Source organism: Tinamus guttatus, unplaced genomic scaffold, assembly GCF_059628265.1.
Source record: "Tinamus guttatus ecotype Peru unplaced genomic scaffold, ASM5962826v1 Tinamus_guttatus_pri_ptg000150l, whole genome shotgun sequence".
Taxonomy (NCBI): domain Eukaryota; kingdom Metazoa; phylum Chordata; class Aves; order Tinamiformes; family Tinamidae; genus Tinamus; species Tinamus guttatus.
Genome location: NW_028288684.1, coordinates 15,683,287 through 15,705,627, shown reverse-complemented (window position 1 = coordinate 15,705,627; position 22,341 = coordinate 15,683,287). Strand labels below are relative to the sequence as shown.

At 43.3% G+C, this 22,341-nt stretch overlaps 2 protein-coding genes across 2 annotated transcripts in view; both read right to left on the bottom strand.

Annotated features, from left to right (window-relative positions):
- The window catches only part of MAML2 (mastermind like transcriptional coactivator 2), a 199,970-nt gene extending 196,124 nt beyond the window's left edge, over window positions 1-3,846 (bottom strand). The window contains exon 1 of the mRNA XM_088522318.1: window positions 3,457-3,846. Within this exon, the coding sequence (XP_088378444.1) occupies window positions 3,457-3,846 (390 nt within the window). The remainder of the gene's footprint in view (window positions 1-3,456) is intronic.
- A 6,267-nt stretch (window positions 3,847-10,113) lies between these two features.
- Window positions 10,114-21,847, bottom strand: CCDC82 (coiled-coil domain containing 82). The gene is made up of 8 exons (XM_010217034.2): window positions 21,829-21,847; window positions 20,819-21,371; window positions 20,019-20,241; window positions 19,360-19,452; window positions 17,542-17,666; window positions 16,516-16,686; window positions 10,904-11,089; window positions 10,114-10,346 (listed from the first exon to the last, which is right to left on the bottom strand). Exons 2-8 carry the CDS (start codon window positions 21,362-21,364, stop codon window positions 10,281-10,283), a joined length of 1,410 nt encoding a protein of 469 aa, XP_010215336.2. The 5' UTR covers window positions 21,365-21,371; window positions 21,829-21,847; the 3' UTR covers window positions 10,114-10,280.
- Between the last annotated feature and the right edge of the window lie 494 nt (window positions 21,848-22,341).

Sequence of the window (22,341 nt, the reverse complement as noted above, 5' to 3'; positions counted from 1 at the left end):
GACTGTTTTCCCTTTTCATTTCACATCTGGCAAACAAGCTGATTTCACAGTCACTCTTCTAAATACTGACAATAATGACAATCCTTACAATGATAAATTCTGTGCAGCTCCCTCCTAGGCAAGTGGAAGGAGAACGAGTCACCGTGACTGATGACACACATCACTTAACACAGTGCCAGGACGACACCACGCTGAGGGTGGCAATGAGGGAGCCTGAGCAGAGCAAGGCAGCAGTGCCCGTGGAACGGAAAGTCCCGTGGAGCAATGGACGGTACTTGGCCTCTGTCAGGAGAATGAAGAATAAATCGGCCAACCAGGGATTTAAAACTGCAGTGCAAGAATTCTGGTATTCCAAGCTCAATGCTTAAGCCATTGAGGAATGCTCTCCAGAGCTAACTGTTTATATATAACATCAACAATACAAACAGCTAAGTGCTGGAGGGCATACATATACATATATATGTATGTACAAACAAAAACAGAATGTTTTATCTGTTCCACTCCACTCCACAAATGTAACAAACAAAAAAAAAAGTAAATAAACAAATGTCAGCTCTGGGGGAATGCAGGCAGACAGGTAGACAGTAAAAAAGCTCTCCTAGCACTGTGCTGAAGACATTTCTCTCACAGTTGCACCCATCCATTGGTGCGGATAACAAGGCTGGTTTCCATTTCCCAGTTAGCAAATGCTGCTGCCAAAACTGCTTTCTCAAAAATCAAACTAGCACTGCCAAATTAAGCCCAACCAAACCCCACTAAGAACTCTCTCTTCCAACAACTCTTCAGTGTTACACCATGAGGTGAGAACAGATAATCACCAAAACACAGTATCAACAGTGTCATACTATCACTTTAAGCTCCCTGATATTTTCAGGTGAACATTGTTTCAAATGTTATTGAGTGCCAAATATTTGTTCCTCAATCCTGCTAAGTAAATGCTCTCTCCCACACCACTAAGCACCACAGACACGCTTGTGACAAGCATGGGGGCATGTGCCAAGGAAAGGACCTGAGTATTTTCAGGAAAGGAAATGGAGACAGCCCTGAGTTTTGCAAAACAGAGAGCATCCTGAGAGCCAGAACACCCAGGAGAGAGTTAGGACTTTCTTCACTTTTATCTTTACAGAGATTTGCGAAACTGGTGGAGCCACAGCAAGGCAGGTGGAGCTCTACAATCCCCCTGTGCAGCCAGGGAGGGGTCAATCTCACACGCTCAGCACAAGGCGCACACCAATGCTCCTGCCCTGTGCTTCCCTGTGGCCGAGCTCCACCTCCCACAACTGCTGCTCAGACCCGTGTCTCGCTCCAGACCCTGCCCGCCTCACACCTGCCATCTGCTCAGAGGAAAGGGTTTGAAACTGGGGCAATAAACATCGGTGCAGATAAGGCTTCTGCTGGGCTTCCTCTTAGGAAAAGCCCCGCAGAGCAGTATTTCTGCTGCCTTGGAGATGGCTCTCCACCCTATACCCTTCCAACGCACAGGACCGCAGGACCATTGCTCTGCCTTGCCCTCACTCTTTCATCCTCAGGGCAACTGATGGAGAAAATTTCTTCTCCAGCTATGGCTGGAACTAAGCAAGACCTCAGCAGACCATCACTGCTCTCTGAACTTTAAAGAGCAGAACCAAAATGTTGTGCTTGTGACTCTCCACCATCTGAATTCTGCCCCCTCAGACACTATGTGACGTTTTTTTCATTTCTAATATTTGCAGTAACCATCTAGAGAACAACTGATAGAGGGGCACCTGTTCTTCCATTACGAAGAGTGGCGGCTTTCAACTGCTGCCTTTCTGTTCCTAAATTAGGCAGTCCTACCAAAGCAGCAAGCGAAGGATGCCTGTGTCAAGCGCAGAGTGGGAGGATCAGTGATGTACAGTGATACCATTACAATACCGCTTCATGAGCCAGCACTTCTGCTGTGTCAAAATATGGTTCAGGGCTCCCAGCATCATGCTCAGGGAAGTCACGTACCTTGTCAGCAGGATTACCACACAACAGTGCGCAGAAAAGCACTGATACTTTTTGGGAGCCTGCTCCCACCAGAGACACGTATGTTCGGGGTTATTAGGGGAGGCAACACAAGGCGCAGCGCGGGATTAAAGCCATGCACGGCGTGTTCCAGCAAGGAGCAGGTTAACAGCCTTTTACACTATTGCAGGAACGACGACAAACGCTCTGCATTTCTAGATAGAAATCTTTTAGTATTTTCTTTGGAGTTGTTTCGTTTAGCACTTTCAAACAGCTGCCTCCAGCTATTTCATAATAATAGTAACAACTAGTAAAAAAAGAAAAAACAAAAACAAACAAGAAAAACAGCCCCACACACGCCTGTTTGGTGATTTGAGAAAGTAGAGTTTTCTGAGATGTGCACTATTATGCCAAAGCCCTTTCTTCTTTCAAGAGAAGTACAAAACCTTTCATTAACACATGCTGGAAAAATAAGATAATGTCTTTCTTGATTGCGATGAGAAACACGGAGAGATTTAATCTGAACACTGAGTCAGGTCGAAGCGTCTAAACTCCCTTTGGACACAATGTTATCGCATTAGCGCTTACATCATCGCCCTCGCGCACGATGCTGAGTAATGTGGCCCCAAACTCAGCTCCACGCACTGAAGTGAATTCCCGTGCACAGAGAGCGGGGCAACCACCAAGGTCCCAGTTTGGAATAAATCAAGCATTAATAGAGATTAGGATATGTTTGGAGAGTGGGGGGAACGATCTATTTCCAGCCATTCAAATAACAGCCCCTGGCCTACGGGGAGGCAGCCGCTCCTCCTAATACGTTGCATGTGTTTCCAGAGTTGGGAGGAAACGCGGTGTAACACACGCCTCAACAGCCCAGGACACGGGCTGCTCATCGCAGAGCAACGAGAGGAAAGACTTCGCCTCGTATGACACGTTCAGGGCGATTTCCAGGCAGGAAGGGCCAGCGTATCACTTGCAAAGTGGCAGTATCTAGGAAGCTCCCATACGTTCGCTGCACAAACCTCTCCGTGGTGGCACCACACAGGTGGCACCTGTAAAACTCACACTCAGGCACCGGCCGCAATGCCGCCGCCCCAGCCACCCCAACTCTGCGCTCACTGATGATATAGACGGGACCAGACAGAGCCTCCTGTCTATCAGCACCCTCCACCTCACACGTGAACCCGGGTGGGTTCAGGAGACCCAGGGGCTGCCGTCACGGCGGGCAGCACCATAGGCCAAGGTGGCTTTCACCACTTTGGGGCTACTTTTGCTGCCCACTCGGGCACGCGCCGTCGAGGCCCCAGCGCCCGGGCGCCCCTCGAGGAGCCCTGGGGCAGACAACGCAGCGGCGCCTCCAGGACGGCCGAGGGCACCTCCCTCCCTCCCTCCCTCCCTCCGTCCCTGCCGGCCGGGGGCAGCACGACATGGCGGCGCGCGCTGCCGCCCCGCGCTGCCCGCCGCCAGGGGGCGCCGCCGCTCACTCACCGCCAGCAGGGCCGAGGCGCGCTGCTCCCCCGCCGCCTGCTCGCCGTTGAGGCCGCCGTTGCCGAGCAGCTGGTGCTGGTGATAGTCCGGGGGGGCGGCCGCGCTGGCGCCGGCGGCGGCGGCGCCCTTGGGCTGCTTGGCGCCCTTGCGCGCGCCCTGTCCCTGCTGCACGAGGTGCAGGAGCTGCAGGGTGCTCTCGCGCTCGCGGTCGGAGCTCTCGGCGCGGCCCCGCTCGTAGCGCCCCTCGCAGCTGAGGTGGTGCTGGCGGCACACGGCGATGCGGGCCCGCAGCCGCTCCACGATGGCGCTGTGCACGCGGGGCGCCGCCGCGCCGCCCCCCAGCAGCCCGGCGCCGAGCCCCGCGGCCTGCGGGGGCGCCGTGTCCCCCATGCTGGCGCCGCTGCCCGCCGCTCACTGCCACATGGAGGGGGCGGGCGGCGGCGGCGGGACGCCGAGCCCGGGCGCTGCCGGCGGGGCGGCCCCTCGCCCCCAGCCCACCCCCACCCGGCCCCCCGGCGGCAATTGGGCCTCGGCGGCGCCGGGGGAGCGCGGCCGCTGCGGGAAGGGGCCGTCCGGCCGCCGCTAGCTCCGCGCCGCCATGGGCCGGGCGGGCGGGGCGGGGGCGGCGCGGGGGGCCGCGGGCCAGAGGGCGCCGCCGCCGCGGGGGGGACACGGGGGACGGAGCGAGCGGCGCCTCGCAGCAGCCGCGCTCGGCAGCGCTCTGAGGTGCTTTACTCCGGGGGGGTCCTCCAAGTGAAAATTTATGCGAGGAGACGAGCGGCCGCGCTCGGGGGCTCGGCGCCGACGGCCCCGGCGAGCCGAAAATCTCTCAGGTTGGGTGATTTCTTTTTTCTCTCTCTCTTAAAAAAAAAAAAGAAAGAAAGTCTTCGGAAAATGTGCAGATAGAGAGGCCGGGGTGCGCTGAGTCTTTGTGCTCGCTCCTGTCGTGCCGGCCGCTCTGCTCGCTGCCTCCCGCTACATCGCAGTCCCCGCGCGCGGCGCTCCCGGCTCTCGCGCTCCGCGCCGCGGCCCCGGGCTCCTGCACCCCGGCGGCGGGCGCAGCGCCGCGCGGCTCCGCTGCAGTTCCAAGAGAAGCACAGAGGGAGGGAAAACAATAATAAAAAAACAATGAACGCCAAGCCAGCCCCTCTTCAGAGAGTAATTACAAGCGGAGAGTCGCACTTACAAACTTGCAGCGTTTTGCGCGCGGAGCGGTCCGGCCGCTTCGCTCCTTTGTGCTTTTGTACATGCCGTGCGCGGGCCGGCGCCGCGGCCGCTGCTCGGTGCGCAGCGCGGCGCGGGGGCGGGTGTCGCCGCGGAGCCGCCCAGCGGCCGCGCGGGAGCCCCGGGATGTCCCCGCTCGTGGGTGCCGCCGGGCTGGCAGCGCGTCCCCGCCGTCCCCGCCCCGCGGCGGCCGCGCGTCCCGCGAGCCCGGGCTCCCCTGCGGCCGGCGGAGCGGGGCGATCGGCTGCGGCGCCCGGCCCCGGAGCAGCCGGAGAGCGGCGGGCGGGGGTCTGGGAGCAGCCGGCTTGGAGGGGGGCTGCAAAATAGGCAGGGTCCGGCCGGCTTTGGTAAAGCGGTGCTGTGTTACCGCATGCATTACCGAATTCCCAGTAGCCGCTTGGAAGTAAACTAGCCAAGCAAGCGGCCACTCCTCATGTAAACTGTGCACGGTCCTGCAGCCCGGGACAAGGTGCATGCAAAACCTCATCCTCTCAGTTCTGCTGTGGGAGCAGCCAGAATCCTCTGCGTGTGCCATAGTGAACGAGTAGGAACTAATGAAACCCTTTACTTTCACCCTCTTCCAAAGTTATGCACACACAAGTCTTTCGCAGGCTAATAAAGAAACGAGACGTTCTTTCAAGTTCCGCTAAAACACATGCAGGATACGCGGTGCTGGACACAGGGGAAATGTCCTCCCTCCTCTCTTGCAACATGACGAAGAGGGGGATTGTGCAAGAGCCGCGCGGGGGCTTCCAGGAACCGCGGCTGTGAGCAGAGCAGCGCAGCCGGTCCCGCAAAGACACCCACGCCCACGCGGGGGACGAGGGCTGCTGGAGCCAGGCTCGTGGATGCGCTGTGCTCAGGGGCAGCCGGTGCTGCAACAGGAAAAGGGGATTTTTTGTTTAACTTTGCACAAGCAAAGAGTGGGTTATTATTTAGTATATAACAGCAGTGTGCATCTGCTGGGAACAATGGGCTGGCACGGCTGGAAAAAATGTGGTTTTTTAATGTTTGTAAAATAATAGACAAAGTTACCTTTGCTTCAAACCTCTCTAGGGCTTTTATTCATGCTTTGTAGCTCAGGTCCCCTACTGCAGCTAAGAGGGTCGGGCACAGAACGTACATGAGGCTATAACACGAATCTCCTGGATAATAAAGAGCATTGCAGGTAAAATTTTGGCTGGGAGTTTCAAACTTGCTGCGGGAGTATGAAAGCAGCAGTGCTGCTCCTGAAGATACTGGGGCAGCTGTGCAAATTCTCCCTCACGAGCTTTTCTACAACATGGAGAATGATCCTTCAAAACATCATCAACAACAACAAAAATTTCAACTTTAGACTTTTAATATTCACTTTTGCCAAACAGCATCTCGTGTTTTGTGGTTTAATATACGAGTTTCAGGGCTACAAACAGCTGTTCGGGGAGCTCCACTGCAAGTCCCTGGCCGCACAATATACAGCAAACACTGCCCCCCATGTTTCCAAGGTGGAAATACAGTAAATCCATCCATCAGTTTTTAAAGTTTTGTCGAGAAAACTCCTGAATGCTAGAGATATAAATACATGTATTTCAGAGAGATAAAAATATGTATTTCCTGTGGTGTTCCCAGCAAAGCATGCCGTTAGAGCACAGCACGCAGTTTGCCTGGTAAACTGATTAACTTTGGAGTAAAGAGTCTGTCTACCCTGAGCCAGACTTTTTGTTTCGACTTTTGGACATAAGGGGCATGCATTTCTGCTGTGTGTAAACTGTAACATAAACAATCTTGGACATAGAGCAGTTTTTTAATTAAGAATATGAACTCTGCAGAGGTCTAAAAAACCTGTCTCCATCCTACTTTACAAACAACAGCACATATAAATATATATAATCATGATATATATTATATAAATACCTTATGAATATATATGCACACATTTGTATCATTCATTGCCTGAATACAAATACTCATTTTGCATTCATTGCCAGAATACAAAAATTCACATAAACTATTCAAGGAAGTGTATCCAATGAGGGAGGTATTAACAGCTTTTTTAAATACTACTTCACATATTTCTCATATTTTTCCTGATGGGCAGATCGTTACATTCTTCTATCTCACCTCTAAACAGAGACTAGAAATAGGTATTTCTCAAAATGGAATCAGCATTTGTTTTGTGCTGGGTATTTCTCTTGGAGTGATACTGCATTTACATGTGTTTAGCTTCACACTCACTCTGTTTATTCAGAAAGTCTTAAAAAAGGGTAAAACTACAGGCCTTTATTCAAGTTGCCAATTAGCAGAGCAAAGCATGAGAATTGCCTGTAACTGCCTGGTGAAGTACTAGAAATAGCTGCTTTTGGGAAACAGGAGAAGCCTTCACTTTCTAAAAAACGATGCTATCAGCAAGCTACTACTAGCCAAGATTGCCATGTGGCTTCTTGATCCAGTGATGAAGGACAAGGAAAGAAAAAATGGAGAGCAAGGAGAGAAAAGTCCCTTCTTGTAATGGACTGGACACGGACTGCAAGCTGAAAAAGGCCTTTCCTCCCAGGAGAACCTCACCTTAGGAGGACTGATCTTGCACACACACACCTTTTTAGGTGAATTTTATTATTATCATAGTGTCAGGTTAGAGCACCTAAACTAGAGCAGACTACTTAAACATTACAAGAACTACAGTTAATTTCTGAATATGGTCATTTATCATCGGCTCCAATTCTAACCAAATACTGATCTCTCTTCATTGTCCCAGTAAGACAGGTACTTTATCTTAATTAGAGTCACTAATTGAAAAATCAACGCTAAGGACAGTTTGAAGTATCCTATCAGACCAAACACAAGATCACCTCACTCCAGCTCTTAAGTCTCTCATTTAGAAAAGGAAGTGCAAAAGACTGATCAGGTTTGTGACTTCTCTCACCACTAGATATTTCCACAGAATGGAAATTGAAAATATTTTTCTGCTGTTGGACCCCAAAGCCTGATTAGGTAGGAGTCCTCTTTGCACTAAAGGATTAATATTTCCAGTCCTTGAAAATCAAACCTTTTCTTATGTGGCTCTTTGCAACAGGAAATGTAAAAATTGTTTACAGGCACGAACGTAAAATGATGCAACGATCCTGCACATTCTGTCTTGTGCAAACTCTTCAGGTAAAGCAACAGCCACAAAAATATTACCACTTCCTTTAATCTCAGTGAGAAGGACACCAAAATAGGTGAGCCTTTATACAGACAAATATTGTGTCACGGCTCTGCCAGGCCAGATCAAATATCAGTTTCCTACTGAAATAGAAATCAGTGAATGTCAATTCTGGGCACCTTCTTAGTTCAAGCAGTGATGCCATAGACAAAATTAGTGAATCTGCTGAGGGAAAAAAAAAAAAAAAAAGTGACATCTAAAAAAAAAGTGCATGCAGGAATATGAAATAAGGAAGTAGCTTAGACTGTTTAGTTGAACAAAGAGGAGGTTAAGAGATGAGAAACATGGTATGGGCTGTGGTATATATCTAGGAATGAGTGCAATTAGTCATGAGAATAATTTGCTGGTTTTAACTTTCAAGCAAAATGTATGCATTCTCACTCTTATTACTACTCAGCAATCCAAATCTTTCCTTTTATTTTTATTTTTTTATTTGGTGGTAATCAGTTCATACACTGTGAGGTAAGAAATTGACTACTCATTGCAACAGCAAAATTGGAAAATAGGCATCATACATTCCACTAGAATTTTCAGAAACTACGTAAGGTAACAGAAGTGAAGACTAGATGGGAATGCCTGAGAGAGTACTCCAGTATGTGCTACCCAATCACTTCAAAACAGTTTTAATTTGCAAGAATAAAGTTACTCCAGGGAAGCCATCAAGGATGTAGTATATTATGGAGATATGGAGACTGAAGGGGGCCCTGAATGGCCTCCGGCTGTCCTAGGGATGATGTGCTCAAGACGGATTCCCAAGTACATTTCAGTTGATGGATGTGCTTCCACCAACATTCCTGAAGCAGACGGTGAAAGAAAAAAACAGAGTTACTTACAGCGTTGGTAACCAGGGAGATAGGTATACATAAAGTTCTAAGATATTTACATATCTAACCATAAAGGTATGGAAATAATGTCTTTAATGTAATTTTACATGAGAGCGGGACTCAATCTGTTTGCTGTGATTTTTCATCCTTGCTTGAAAACCTTATGTATGTAATAAAAAAAAATCTGCATTTAATAAAAAGGAGGACAGACAATGTTATCGCACCCTAGTATCTTAAAAATCCACTATTGAATTTCAACCTCTTAAAAATATAGAAGTATTTCATTTCTCACAGTGAAAGTTGACACAGTGATAGTGAATGGCAAATCTAAATTACAGATCTGAGAAAAAAAAATCACCAGAATTTTACCTTTACACAATACATCTGGCAGTAGCTGCCTAGCCCATCAGCAAACAATGTTCTTTTCGACAAATCAGTAAGCAAATAGACTCCATTAGCTTTCCTTCTTAAAGAGCAATTTCTAAAAATCTACAGTGCTAACAGTATTTTCCCTTTTAGCAAGTTGCTCAGCCACGAAAGTGTAATATGTGTATGTGCATACAGCAGGAGGTAAGAAGAGCCCTGGACTGTATTCAAAACCCTTTTACCCTGAATCTTCATCTAGGTTCTAATTACCTTTATGTACAGCACATAACAAACAAACGAATCACTTAACTCTTTGTAACTCTTCAAAAAGCTACTTCCATGATATCCAGAACTCTGATTCTGAAATCATTCAACTCAGGTAGGCCAGGCATCACGATCCTGAGTAACTCCTACTTCCTGTTGTCAAGATACACTGGAAGATTTCCTGCTTATCTTGCATGACTACATTAATCCATTCTCTTAATTCTTCCTTTATTGCAAGTTACTGTCAGAATGTTTGATGTTTAAATCTTAGTAAGGTGCCCCAGCTGCTTACTAGGGACATCCCATTAGGCTCAAGTGTTCATGGGGATGGCTAAGCCACACTCGGTCTGCACGATGCTCAGCATGTGACTCATCACCTGCTCTCTAGAAAAGAGGAGACTATTTGTGCCACAAATGCGCTCAGGACTGCAGGGTATTTCCTCTGTTGCCTTGCAACAGTCCATATTGATTCCTAAACGGGAAACCAGGGTTTACACTTGGGTCCTCTGGGTCATAACCATCATTCTAAATGCTCGGACTTGATTGCAAATTTATAGCATGCACAGAGAAAATGAGATGCAAGTCGCATGTTTTATGGTACTATAAACTCCTAATTCAAGAGGTCTCAGCATCTCCTTTCTCTGCAATGCAGCTCCACATAAATAGCCAGAAGTTTTATTTCACAGATAAAGATATTTGGATGCTATTTTTAGCAAAAAGAGGAAAATTAGTGATGTGCATTAATACAAGAAGAAGGGATTCAGTAAAATTTCAAGTTATTATTGGCAAATTTGAAAGAAAAAAAGAGATACAGCATATTCTTAAAAGGTAATTTACAGACATTCAGATTTATGCACAATACAGCCTAAAAGGAATCTTGAAGATCAAGCATGGACACTGTGCATGAAGATAAAATGGCCCTTTCAAATTTTTACAAAACCTCTTCCAAAGGGCTGCCTGACTACTCAATCCATTTTCTCTTCTTGGAAATCATCTGCATCACTCATGTAGTTTTCAAGATCATCATATCTCTGCAAATAAAATAAATCCCAGATTAGTTTATGTAGGCTTAATAATGGAATTGGTTTTTCTTTGAAACATAAACAGCAATGCCAACAACAGTTCGGAAGCAGAGATACATGCACGTTTGCTACGTGCAACTGTATTCCATGTTGTCTTCAAGTAGTTCATGAAGTGTTTTTGAGTAAGTGAAAACACTCAAATGTAAACAGCAGAGCAAAACATTCTTGCTGTGCCTCATGTTAAATTTTTCTGATCGTTGTGAGTTACAAGTTGTGTCTGTCGTGTTGCTGCTTTCAAATGTGACAGCAGCCTGCCTGCCACAGCCAGAGACTGCGCAGCTGCATTAATAAGTCAACAAACTTTATGGGAAAATAGGGGCATGCTGCTGTTTGAGAGAGTAGGCCAGCAGAGCTGGATGGCTTAACTGAATTACTAAAACCTAACAATTCAAAACCGATTGATTAAAAAAAAAACAGAAATTTTATCTCAGATTTTTTTTTCCTATTACCTACCTGCTGCAAAAGGATCAAATAACAAATCAGTAACATCAAACACTCGGTCATACCTTCCGAATCCACCCGCTGCCTTCCAGGTGGCTGAAAAGTCGCTCCACTGTGTCTTTGACTGGCTCATCCTCAACACCATCGAGCTCGGCAACAGAGCTGCAATCCACATACAACTTGTACTTGAAGTGCTTCAGATTATGATAAACTCTTGTGCGATCCGCACAGACTGTGCCAACCCTCAAAACCTAGACCAAAGTGAACAAATCGTTTTCTTAGAACAGTGGTTATCTTGGCAATCTCAAGAATGGCTAAAGTCCCTCTAGTAAGATATTTTTTGAACAATGAAATAAACAGAATGACACAATGTGCATACAAAGCAGAGTAAGAGCATGTTTTCACCGTCATGCAGAACTATTTTTGAAAAAGCAGACAGCTGGCAAGTTAATGCAATGGCAGCTTATCAGCACTGTTTTCTTGCAGAACCTCTACACGATTGTGTTTATAACTGGTAGTCTTTCATCTTTGCAGTCTCCTGGTGCAGTTTTGTAACAACAGCAGCAACAACAAGCATTTTATAAAACTAGCATACCTTTAAGGCAGAGGAAGAGGAATTATTTGATAATTTTGGTTTTACGTGTAATACTTTTACAGGTAAAACCAGGGATATAAAGCACCAACTCAAGCATTTGGTAGACTAAATAATATACAGTCTTGCTTTAATAAAAATAAAAGATGAAAACACAAGTTTATTCAAGTGTTAGTCTGTAACAGCCTATGATGTACAGTTAGTCAAAAACGCTGCAGAAACCAAAGCTTCTGCACCTCCCAGTCTTTAATCAGTTTTAATTCCACAACCTTTATGCAGAAGATGGAACTGTTCTATTTAACAGTTTGCTTCATAACAGTGTTTCTAGATAAAGAAATGGTAAAAGAACATGTAAATACACAATCAGAGCATGGATTAGAGTAGGTACTTAATCCAGAATACCTTAAATGCAGGCAAGTGTTTGGACATATATTAAACTCATATTTTATAGAAAGATATAATGCAATGATAAGTCTTTACCTTAAAATATTTAGTAATATATTGGTTACAAGAATCTTCTGCAATCTTAAGTCTTCTCTAAGAATATGTGAAACTGGGGATATGGGGAGGGAAATGGAGTCAAAGTTCATCAGTACTTAAAGGCCACCTTGCATTTCAGATAAATAAATTTTGTGCCATTTCCACAAGAAAGGAAGTTTAAGTACATACAGTGGCAAATGAGCAGAGGAATTCGTCCCCTGTAAATGGCCCAGAGGTGCACTGGTTACTACATTAACCCATCGATACAATACAATAAAGCCTAGCAGGTAAGAAATCTTTTAAGCTATGAGCAGGTTACATTGTAATCAATGTATTTTAATTTTCTGCAAGCTTGTTATGCATGACCAAATGTTTCCATCAGTAAGCAGTCACCCCAAACACGTGGCCTACTTGTGCACTAGCAGTATCTATTTTCTTAACAATTACAAGTTTATGGAACCCTGACCAATTCTTAAATATGCTATTTATATACTATAAATACTGCTATCAAGCAGTAGCTAGCTGATACAAACAGGTGTAGCATCACTGAAGTCAATAGAAACACTCACTTAAACAAAAATAGCTATTAAACTGGCTTAAGATGAGAAGTTGCTACTATTGCAAAACTCTAATGATTATATACATGTATGTTTAAATGCAGCCCTGTTTTACACTTGCACCTAAACTGAAAAGCTAAGGCTAATGATTGCCGCTACAGGTACTTGGGAGGTGCAAGACCTATCAACCAATGCATAACCTTGATTTATTCATATTTCCAGAAGTACCATTCCAAATAATCAAAGAATCAACAACTGATCTGTGATGTTTCATAGAGCATTTGAGAACTTAACTATCCCAAGCAATGAGGTGTGATATTTGGAACATTATTTGACCTAAAATAGGAGCTACCATTCTACATCAGACTCAAAGGCTGCCTGGCTCAGTTCTCTTTGAAAATAGCCACCAGGAGATACTTGGGGAAATAAGTACAAGAGGCAGGGCAAACACAGAGGGATCAGGATACTACTTGCACTCAGTGGTTAGACATTCTGTATCATTCTGGCTATCATGTTCCACAGCAAGGAAGAAGCTTCTCCAAGAACCTGTCTAAGCTGTTTTGGGACCCACTTGTACTTCTGGCTTCCAAAGTATTCTGTGGCAATGAGTTTCATCATTTATTTATGGAGTAGGTGTAAAGAGTTTCCAGATTGGAAACGTGCCAGAGGAAAAATAGTCAAGTACTGTATAATCTTATTATGCATTGTGCTTTTAGAGCAAGAAAGATTGTCTAAAAATACAACACTATTTCAGAATGCAGCTTTGGAAAGAATCTCAGTACTGTACTCATTCTAATTTTTTCCCTTTGCATTTCTCAGTGACTGTATCCTAATGCTTAACTTATCTACTCAAGCTGGCTGCACCAGCCAAAGTTGTGTTAAATCACTTCATATGGAATGCAGGAGCAAAGCCTGACAGTAGTACAGAATGCAGCGACTGAATTCATGTCCTTTAAGGAGAGATATAAAGGGCCATAGAAAACGAAGAACAGAAAGCACTGGCCACAGTACAGGTGAAACAGGCACCGAACAGTTCACGGGCACCTATAACTGAACTGCTCAGTTCTCTCGGAGCATGGAGGGATTGGAATCAGCAGCTGTGCTCACAATGGCCATTGGAAACCGAAGCAAAACTGGAACAGCTGCTTCTCTTCAGGCCTACTGGCAACGCAGAGCACTTCAGAGATGAGAGAAAAGGAAAACTTTAGGCAGAAAAAAAGGAGTGGAGGTCTGTTTTTGCTCTCTCCCCATCTACTTCTCTTGAGTGTTTTCAAATAAAATAGCAAGAGTCCAGCCATGTATTTCCATTCAGTTTGACCCGTCAATGCTGAACTGTTTTCCTTTTCAGTTAATTATTTTCTGAAAGTGCCAGTTTCATGTAGCTCCACTTACCCCCTTTGTTTTTTATTCCCTTTTCTCAATTGGAAGGGCAAGCTGAGCAATGCATTGCCAGCAGAACTTCAAATATTACTTGAGAACAGTAGATTTAGCTGGCTAAATTACAGGTCATTACAGGAGTATGAACGTCACATAAGAAAACCAGTACTAAGTATTAGTGCAGAGTTGCTCCCTCCTCTGGGCCTATTCTACAGCCTCAGTGCTAAGTATGCACCTAGCTGGCACACCATCCCCCTAGATGGTGGGGTAAAGCTCATTTTCTCAGAGAGAATAAAAATGAATTAGCAAGTTACCTCGAAATTCAACAGGACATTTCAAGACTTTTTCAAAGTACAAAAGAGCCAATGCTTTATGCGGGACAAAACTTGGAAATCAGGGAGTGGATTGTTGCTGTTCTATCTGGGATTAGACTGGAAATTGGGTGAAGATTAAATTTTTATGATATTTCACTTACTATTTATGCTTAAGTGGGGCACATCTTCCCCATGAAAATCTAATTTATAAATTAATGAACTACATTAGAGACCCTCATGCAAGAAAGAATCATGACTGTACACATGTATACAATGTATACAATGTACTGCAACGTCAGTACTAGCAAAATTTCAAGGCCACTATGCCCTCCCCGTCCTAAAGATTTACTGATTTCCTGCAAAAGATACGGGGAAATGCCTTACTAGGATATCCTAGCTCTATTAATTTCCACGCACATGCAGAGTCATCAGAACAGACTGAGCAAATAGTGCTCAGAAGTTTTTGTAATTTCTTCAGGAAAATAGATGGCATATATTTTTCTAAATGAGGATTACACAGAGGCTCATATAATTTCATAACGATAATCACACTGATGTCCCTCAGATCTCTTAGCTGGAATATTTACAAGGATGCAAACAAGCCTGAGCTTCAGTTAAGGCGAGTTCCACCTTACTGTTACTTAAGAAGTACTATTATATTCCATTCCAAAACACGTTGGAAATACATCTTGTGCTGACACTTCATTTCCCCCTGCCTATCTCCCTCCCCAGCAAACCCTATGAAGAACTTCAGTTGCACTCACAAAATTGTTACTCACAAAGCACAGCATTTCACCTACTTAAAAGGAAAGGAACTAATAACTTGGATAACAACTTGGAATACAATTGTGGCAATATTTTATCCCAGACAAGTTGTGTGTATTTTGAGTTTATCATGACAGGTCATGAATTACATTAACTAGGAAGGCCATATGCACACATAATCATTACAACTACTGATAGCTTTATATTTGAAATAAAGATCCCTAAATCTTAAAAACACCCAAGGTCTTAAAATTCAAGACTTTCAGAAGTCTTAGTTATGAAACAGAACAAAACTGACTGGTCATTTAACTTAAATGACTGCCTACTGCAACATTAACTAACAACCCGAAAGATGTTTTTCATTCAGAAAAAAATAATTCACAATGTCCTGGTAAAGACAACTGAATGAGAGAAGGATGCAAGATTATCTAAATGGAAATGTCTTCCAAACTAGACAAATTTTTCTGATAATGCAGCAATGAAAAGCGTTCTGCAATGCTTCTGAAAGCTGATCAATGCAAGTCTCCTGCTGGGAAAGCCTTAAGGCATACACAAAGGTGAAGGGCTTTGCAGTGATATTTAAATGAAATGGCCTTCTGATACTTAGAAAAAGCAAATATCATGCCTGATTTAAAGCATCAAAGTCCTGGCAAAAGGAGGTGGGATCTATTTAGGATAAAAAAAAAAGCCACAGCATTTCTCATGCATTTGGTGAAAACCAAGAGTGCCTGGCATGTTTAGAGCATCACTCAGTTTCTTTTGTATGCTAAAACACGCATCCCCTATTAATGTTCTCTGACAAAAATCCTACTTTAGAATTAACTCATGAGTGCTTGCATTAGAACTTAATTTAATACGTGGATCTTCATGTGTGCTGGTGGCCTGGCCTACAGGTATTTCTGACGGCCTCCTCATGCACCCCAAAGGACAAGCATGCTGAGCCATGTATGTGTGCAGGATGCTGTTTATGCAGGGACTTTCCCTACATGAGACTCCAAGTGAAGATTTGAACCAGAAGAAAAATGGAGGCAATGTCAATTTTGATTTGAAGGCAATAGCTATCAATGAGCACCATCGCATTTTTGAAACCCTTTATTTTATCATAAGGTTCAGCTCACAGCTGGATGTACTTGCGGCAACTTGTACTCCCTGTAGTGCAAGTACATTTGCTGTACCAGTACTAACATTAAGTGGCAAGAGTGAGGAGGAAACAGCACCCCAGTCATTGTCATGAAGGCAAAAAGAAAGGTCACTGTAAATGTTATGTTTATTATAGGATACTTCTGCCAATCTCTTCTCCACAGGATAAAGGGAATGCAGGGAAACACCCCTATTTTTCCTTCTGTGCTTCATAGGAACTTCCTTCATAACCTACTTCCCTAGCCAAATCAAAGACTACTTTGCAAAACTGCAAAATAGTCCTCAAATTTCAAAACTAATTAGGAATTCAGACAAGGAAGTACAGTAACTTAACCCGTAGTTCTAACGTTATATATTTATGTATGTGTTGATAAGATTTCTTTTTTGTATGATTTTCTGTAACTCTAAACAAAGTTTAAAAATAATTACATAGGACTCTTGTCTAAAGTTACCTGTTTGTCATGTGACATGAAGTCATCTGCTTCCAAAGTTCTACTATTATAAAGCTTTCCAGAGAGGAACACATCGAACTTGCAGTACCGATTCAACTCACAGGCCTGACAAGACGTATACTGGGGATTTTTCATGATTATGTGAGCATCTGGGTAACAATCTACACGCTCCTGAAAAATAAATTTCAAATAATATTAAAGAATCTCTGAAGTTAAAGACTGACAAATGCATGAACAAGCTGGTAAGTATGCTTCATTCCCAAGAAATTAGTACAAGAGAGACCGGAGGGAATCCAATGTAAAGTCTTTCGGAATACAGTTGCAAATGTATAGTTTTTCTGTCATTTTCCAACACTGCAGCCAGTTCTACTTCATGTAATTTATTCGTTCTTCTCCAGAACTATAAAACGGTTCCTGCACCCGCATATTTCTTTCTCTTTTCTTTCTTTCTCTTTTTGGCAACTTTATCAGCTGGCCTATCTCACATCAATACACATCTCTATCCCAGCGGTATTGCATTACTAGAGTGATCCTTAGATCACCACAGCTAAAACACTATTTATGAATTCACATACAATGAGTAGATTACTGTATATTGTCTTCAGATTTTTTTCTGAGGTTGTAAAAGGTTCATTATAATATACTGTGCATAATATATTGATTTATCTTTTGGGGGCAGGGCTGGGGGAGAGCAGTTTTGTTATAATGGTAAGTCACAAATATCTCAGAAAATACCTCTCTTGAAATTAGCAGGAGAAGCAGACAGGTAATAGAGAAAAGAATCTCAGTTACATGAATGCTTATGTGATTATAATCACATAGAATAGTTCTGATAAAAATATTTCTGATATTTATAAGAAAAAGTTACATAACATAAGGAGAAATGAGTCTATTTTTTTAAAAAAAGGATGAATAATTATGATGATTACTGTACCTTTACTGAAAATCAGGGATGCGCATGGGAATCTCTATCAGTAACACTACAATGTAGAATACAGTTGGGTGACTAAAGCAAAAGCTACCTACCTTATACCGATCTTTCCAGCGACTTCTAGATATTAAGTTCTCAAGACGAGGCTGAATGAAACGATCATCCAGATAATGAAGTGAGGTTAACATATCCTGGGCATACTTCTTTTGTCTTGTTCCATCTGTTCAGTGAGAGTCATTACTGATTTGCTGGCCATCTTCAATTGCACATGTTTCTCCAAAAACATTTTCAGGGACATTATGATTCTAAATATGAGGAACTAGGAAAGACTTGAATATTTTGTCACTGAATGGTTCCTTTAAATGATTCATGAATCTTTAATAAATTAATGTATTTTAAAGTCTGTATCAAAAAGTATACATGAATAAACTCTACAATCACGTCAAACTGAAAGGCTGACGTCCCAAATGCATTACCATTCATTCAACGTCATTCAAAAACACAGAAAAAAAAATGATCTTGGATTTTCCCCAGTTTCTAAAGGGTATTTATAATTTACAAGGTAAGATGTTGCAGTCAATGAAAATGAACTGCTCCAAGTTGCTTTCCAGAAGAAATTTTGACAACTCTTTTCTCTTTCTTCACGTGTAGGAAACACAGAGACTAAGTTTGACCTTCAGCAGCACTATTAGATGCCTACAATTAGGCACCATAAATACTTAAGGGATGAGCATGAAGATGACTTAAATTATCATTACTCCATGACTGTCTCTCAAATATGTGCTAGACTCCAGGAGTTAAGTAGGTTTCACTGGTTTAGGCTGATTCTTATCAATATGCTGAAGCTCTGGACAGTCCATGCGCAGATGTGCATATTAAGTCAGTTGCCCTCCCTAGCCTTTTAGCACTGCTGTCTTCAAAGAACCAAAAACCAGAAGGATCACCAGCGTGTGGTCCGCCTTGCTATATAAAAACAGCTACTTGTAACTATATCTGTATAGCAGATACAATTTGAAATAGAAAAAAAAGCTATTATAACAGAAATCTAGCCAGAAGACTTTATAGATAAATTTATTTATTACTCTTTATAACTTGTTTTCACTCAGTAAAACAAAAGAAAGAAAGAAACAAAAATAAACACCTACCTGAAAGAAAGAGTAGTGTTAGGTAAAAGACATTTTAAACTCCAAGAACAAACTGTTACTACTGAACTGTTTAAGTCTGTACTGTGTACTTCAGTTTCTCTATTACCTCTTACTCCTTCTAACACCAAAACTTCTCTTTGGCATTCAGCTGATTATGACACTAACAGTCCCCTCACTAATCCCATCTCTGCAGAGCTTTTGAAGATATGTGTGAAGTTGTCATTCAGCATCCCTAGGTCAAATGCCAAAAACACCTCCTCAGCAAGAATAAGCCAAGGAGGCCTGACTGTAGCTAAAATTTATTTCCTTTATCTTGAAGTACAAATGTTCAGAAGCAACAAATTGAGATACCTAGTAATCTTTGTAACTATAATTATTGACTTTCCATTAAATTACGCAGAAAAAGCTATGAGGCACGTGACATTCTGAGAAATCAGCTGAACTCTGCAAGGCTGAGATACTTACTTTGAAATTACCTGTTCCTTCACCCTGGAACTGTCTCTATGGCTCAGTAACACAGAAACACTTCCTTAAGTCTCAGAGTAACCTCTGGGCTAAAAACATCAACTCCATATATGTTTTCAGGATTACTCTTCCCATTTCAGACAGATGTTCCCAAGGTTACACAGGAAAAACTAAGAACGGACTGCAGGACTTTGAGCTCACAATCCCATACTCTAAACATGAGGCACATCTTTTCCAAGAGTAACTGCCTGTGTCTATATAACTTTACCTGCACTATTATATTATCTTATGCAATATACTTACCATATAATGAGCTCAGAAAAGTATCATCAATAGCATTTATGAGGAAGGCCTTTACTATTCTTTGGAAGTGTACATAATGACTACAGCGTGTTACTGGAAAGAAAGCAAAGAAGTCAGACCAAAAATGTTAGCAGTGGTAAAAATACTGTAAAATAATTTATTTCTTTTTTTCAAATCTTCTAAAAAATGATTTCAAAACAGCTTTAATATACAACACCTAAATCCTTCTTTAAGATCCTGTTTTTGAATAGTACTTTTCACCTGAATGATCTTAAAAGAATCTCAACATGTCCTAAAGTCACACGTGCCCTTTCAACTGAAGGAATGCACAATAAGAATTTTTTATAATCAAAAAAAACACTAAAAGAATAAATTGTTCAAATAACTGCAGGAAATAAAAATAACATAGGTGTCCAATCCCCTTCCTCATTCCACCTCTCCCACAGTAAATTATAACCTTCCTTAATAAGGCTTATAAGAGCTGTAAAAGTTTACTATGAAAAGCAGATTATTCCCAAGACAAATTAAAGCTTTCCAGGAATTCCTGCTTTTAAGATACCATACCCTCCTACACAGTGTTATTTTTGTATTTACAATATATGTTTTACAGCAATACAACTGACATAAAAATACTGAATTGCCACTTATTTTAACCTTACAGTGTGGGACGTAGTATTCCAGCAACTGGCGATTTGATATTTGATTTAGTTCTTTCTGTTGTGGCTGTTTTTCATTCCTTATGTCATCAGTGTCATCATCATCTTCCTCTTCTTCATCATCATCTATAAAATCTTTCATGCTATCATTGTCAGCTTCACTACCTTCTGTTGATGTGACGGGCAAAGGAGAGAGTGGTTCCTCTTCTACTTCAGCATTTGAATCCTGATTGAATTTAAGAAAGGATTTCAAAAGTAAATTATTTTCAGCACTTGCACTTTATACACTAGACAAGGTTTTTGACCTTCCACTTGTTTAATAAACAAGAAACAACAGAACTCCAAATTACACAATTCTGTACTACTTTCAGCTTTAAACCACTCATCTCAATGTACCTTCTATCTATCTGTAGGAATTAAAGTACCCTGAGATCTCTAAGCTACAGGTATCTTACTTACCTTTCCTATGTCTCTTCTTAGTGGAAAAAGGAAGAAGTAATGTTAAAACTGTGCTTCTTTTCTGACTGTGTAGGAAGACAAGTACCTATATCTGAATGCCTAAATCACCTGAATGAACAGCAAATACAAGGAAAATCTTAAATCTCCAATAATGAAAACTAAACTTAGGTTAATAGTGTCAGCAGACAGCTTTCTTATCAGCTTAATATAATTAATTCCACTATATTTTAAGAATTTTTCTAATTTATTATCAAAAAAATAAATTCCAGAGTCTGATATCTATCAGTCTTCTTCCCCCATGTTCAGTAATTTCACCAAATGAATTTCAAAGATAAAATGCAGACCTCAGAAGATCCACTACTAGAGGATGCCTGAGAAGCTCTTTGTCTTGCAAGTTCTTTCAATTTTGCTAACACTTGCTGTTTCCTATTAGTAGAAATGTTTTCTACATGGCAGGTTTTATCAGGTTGCTGTTCTTGAGAACTCTCATCTTCATCCATTATACAGTGGCGTTTGGCAAAAACTTTTCTAACAAGGATATCACTGTCCTCACTTTCATCACTGTCATACAGTACGGAAGCGCTTGACCTTTTACGCTTCCCAGGCGTGATGTGCTCATCCTCAGCATCCTCTGTTACAGCTCCGTTATGGCTTTTCTCTTCATGATCTGAAAGGTTACTAATCACAACAATCTCATCTTTTTCATCTACATCCTCTTCCGATGTGGCAGATCCTTCAGCATCAGAGGTAAACGAGGACTCTTCATCGCTGCCCAGCAAGATGATCTCCCGCTTAGTGCGTCTCCAGTCAACTCGGGACTTGGATGGTGGTTCTGCCCCTCCTGTCTTCCTCCTTGTTTCATATCTTTTGATGGCTGCCTTTATCTCCATTGGGAAGCTGTGACAATAAACCAGAATATAAATAAGCGGGTAAACCAAGGTACTTATTTTATCATACTATTCTAAAGAAGTGCAATGGCATTTTTTTATTACAAACACCTATTAACAACACCAAAATGCACATGCAGAAACCAACACCAAGCAGAGCTGAACACACATCATTTCAGGGGAGCACACACCTTCTCCAAAGCAAGCATAGGAGCAACATAAGCAGCATAAACAATACAACATGTATAAGCACGAACAGGGGCTCACCCCCAGCCCGAAGGAACCAGGGAAGCCAGGACTGAAGCGCAGCTAAAGACCCCGGCGTCCCCTCCAACACCGTAAGCCCACACCGAGGCGGGAGCTGGGCAGAGAGCCCTTGCACAGAACCCCCCACCCGTCTCCTATCCCGGCTACTGCCACCATCGTCGCCCCGCAGCCCCCTCCCCAACCCTCGCCGCGGCCGTTACTTCGTGGCCGTTAACGGCTCCCGCCGTCTAGCGCCCGGGCCGCCGGAAAGGCCCCGCCCCCCAGCGCCCCTCGGGTCGCCATTGGCTGCGTCTCCCGTCACTCAGCGTGGCCCGCGTGTTTACGGAAGTGCTGGCGCGCCGCCATCGTCACGGGGTATCGCTGTCTGTGCGCGTGCGCGGCGCTGGAGATGTCGGGGTCGCCGGTTCGAGTCTTGCTTCCCCAACAAGCTATCGTCGGCCCCCTGCTCTTTTGAGTCTCCGTCCCGCGTAGGGCAAAGGCACGGGCCACGTCCAGCGAGGCGCTTCTTACGGGGTCACTTCCAAGACAGCGAGCACAGGGGAGCAGGGAGGACGGTGTAGGCATCGCTATTAGTAGCTGCTATGACTCACTCTTCTGTGTCCTCTTGAAACGTCCCTTGAGCAGGAGGGGGCTGGATTCTGCTACGGTGATATTTTATAGATGCATTTCTAATTAAAAGCAACGAAGCCATGTGTTGGATTTGCATTTCTTTT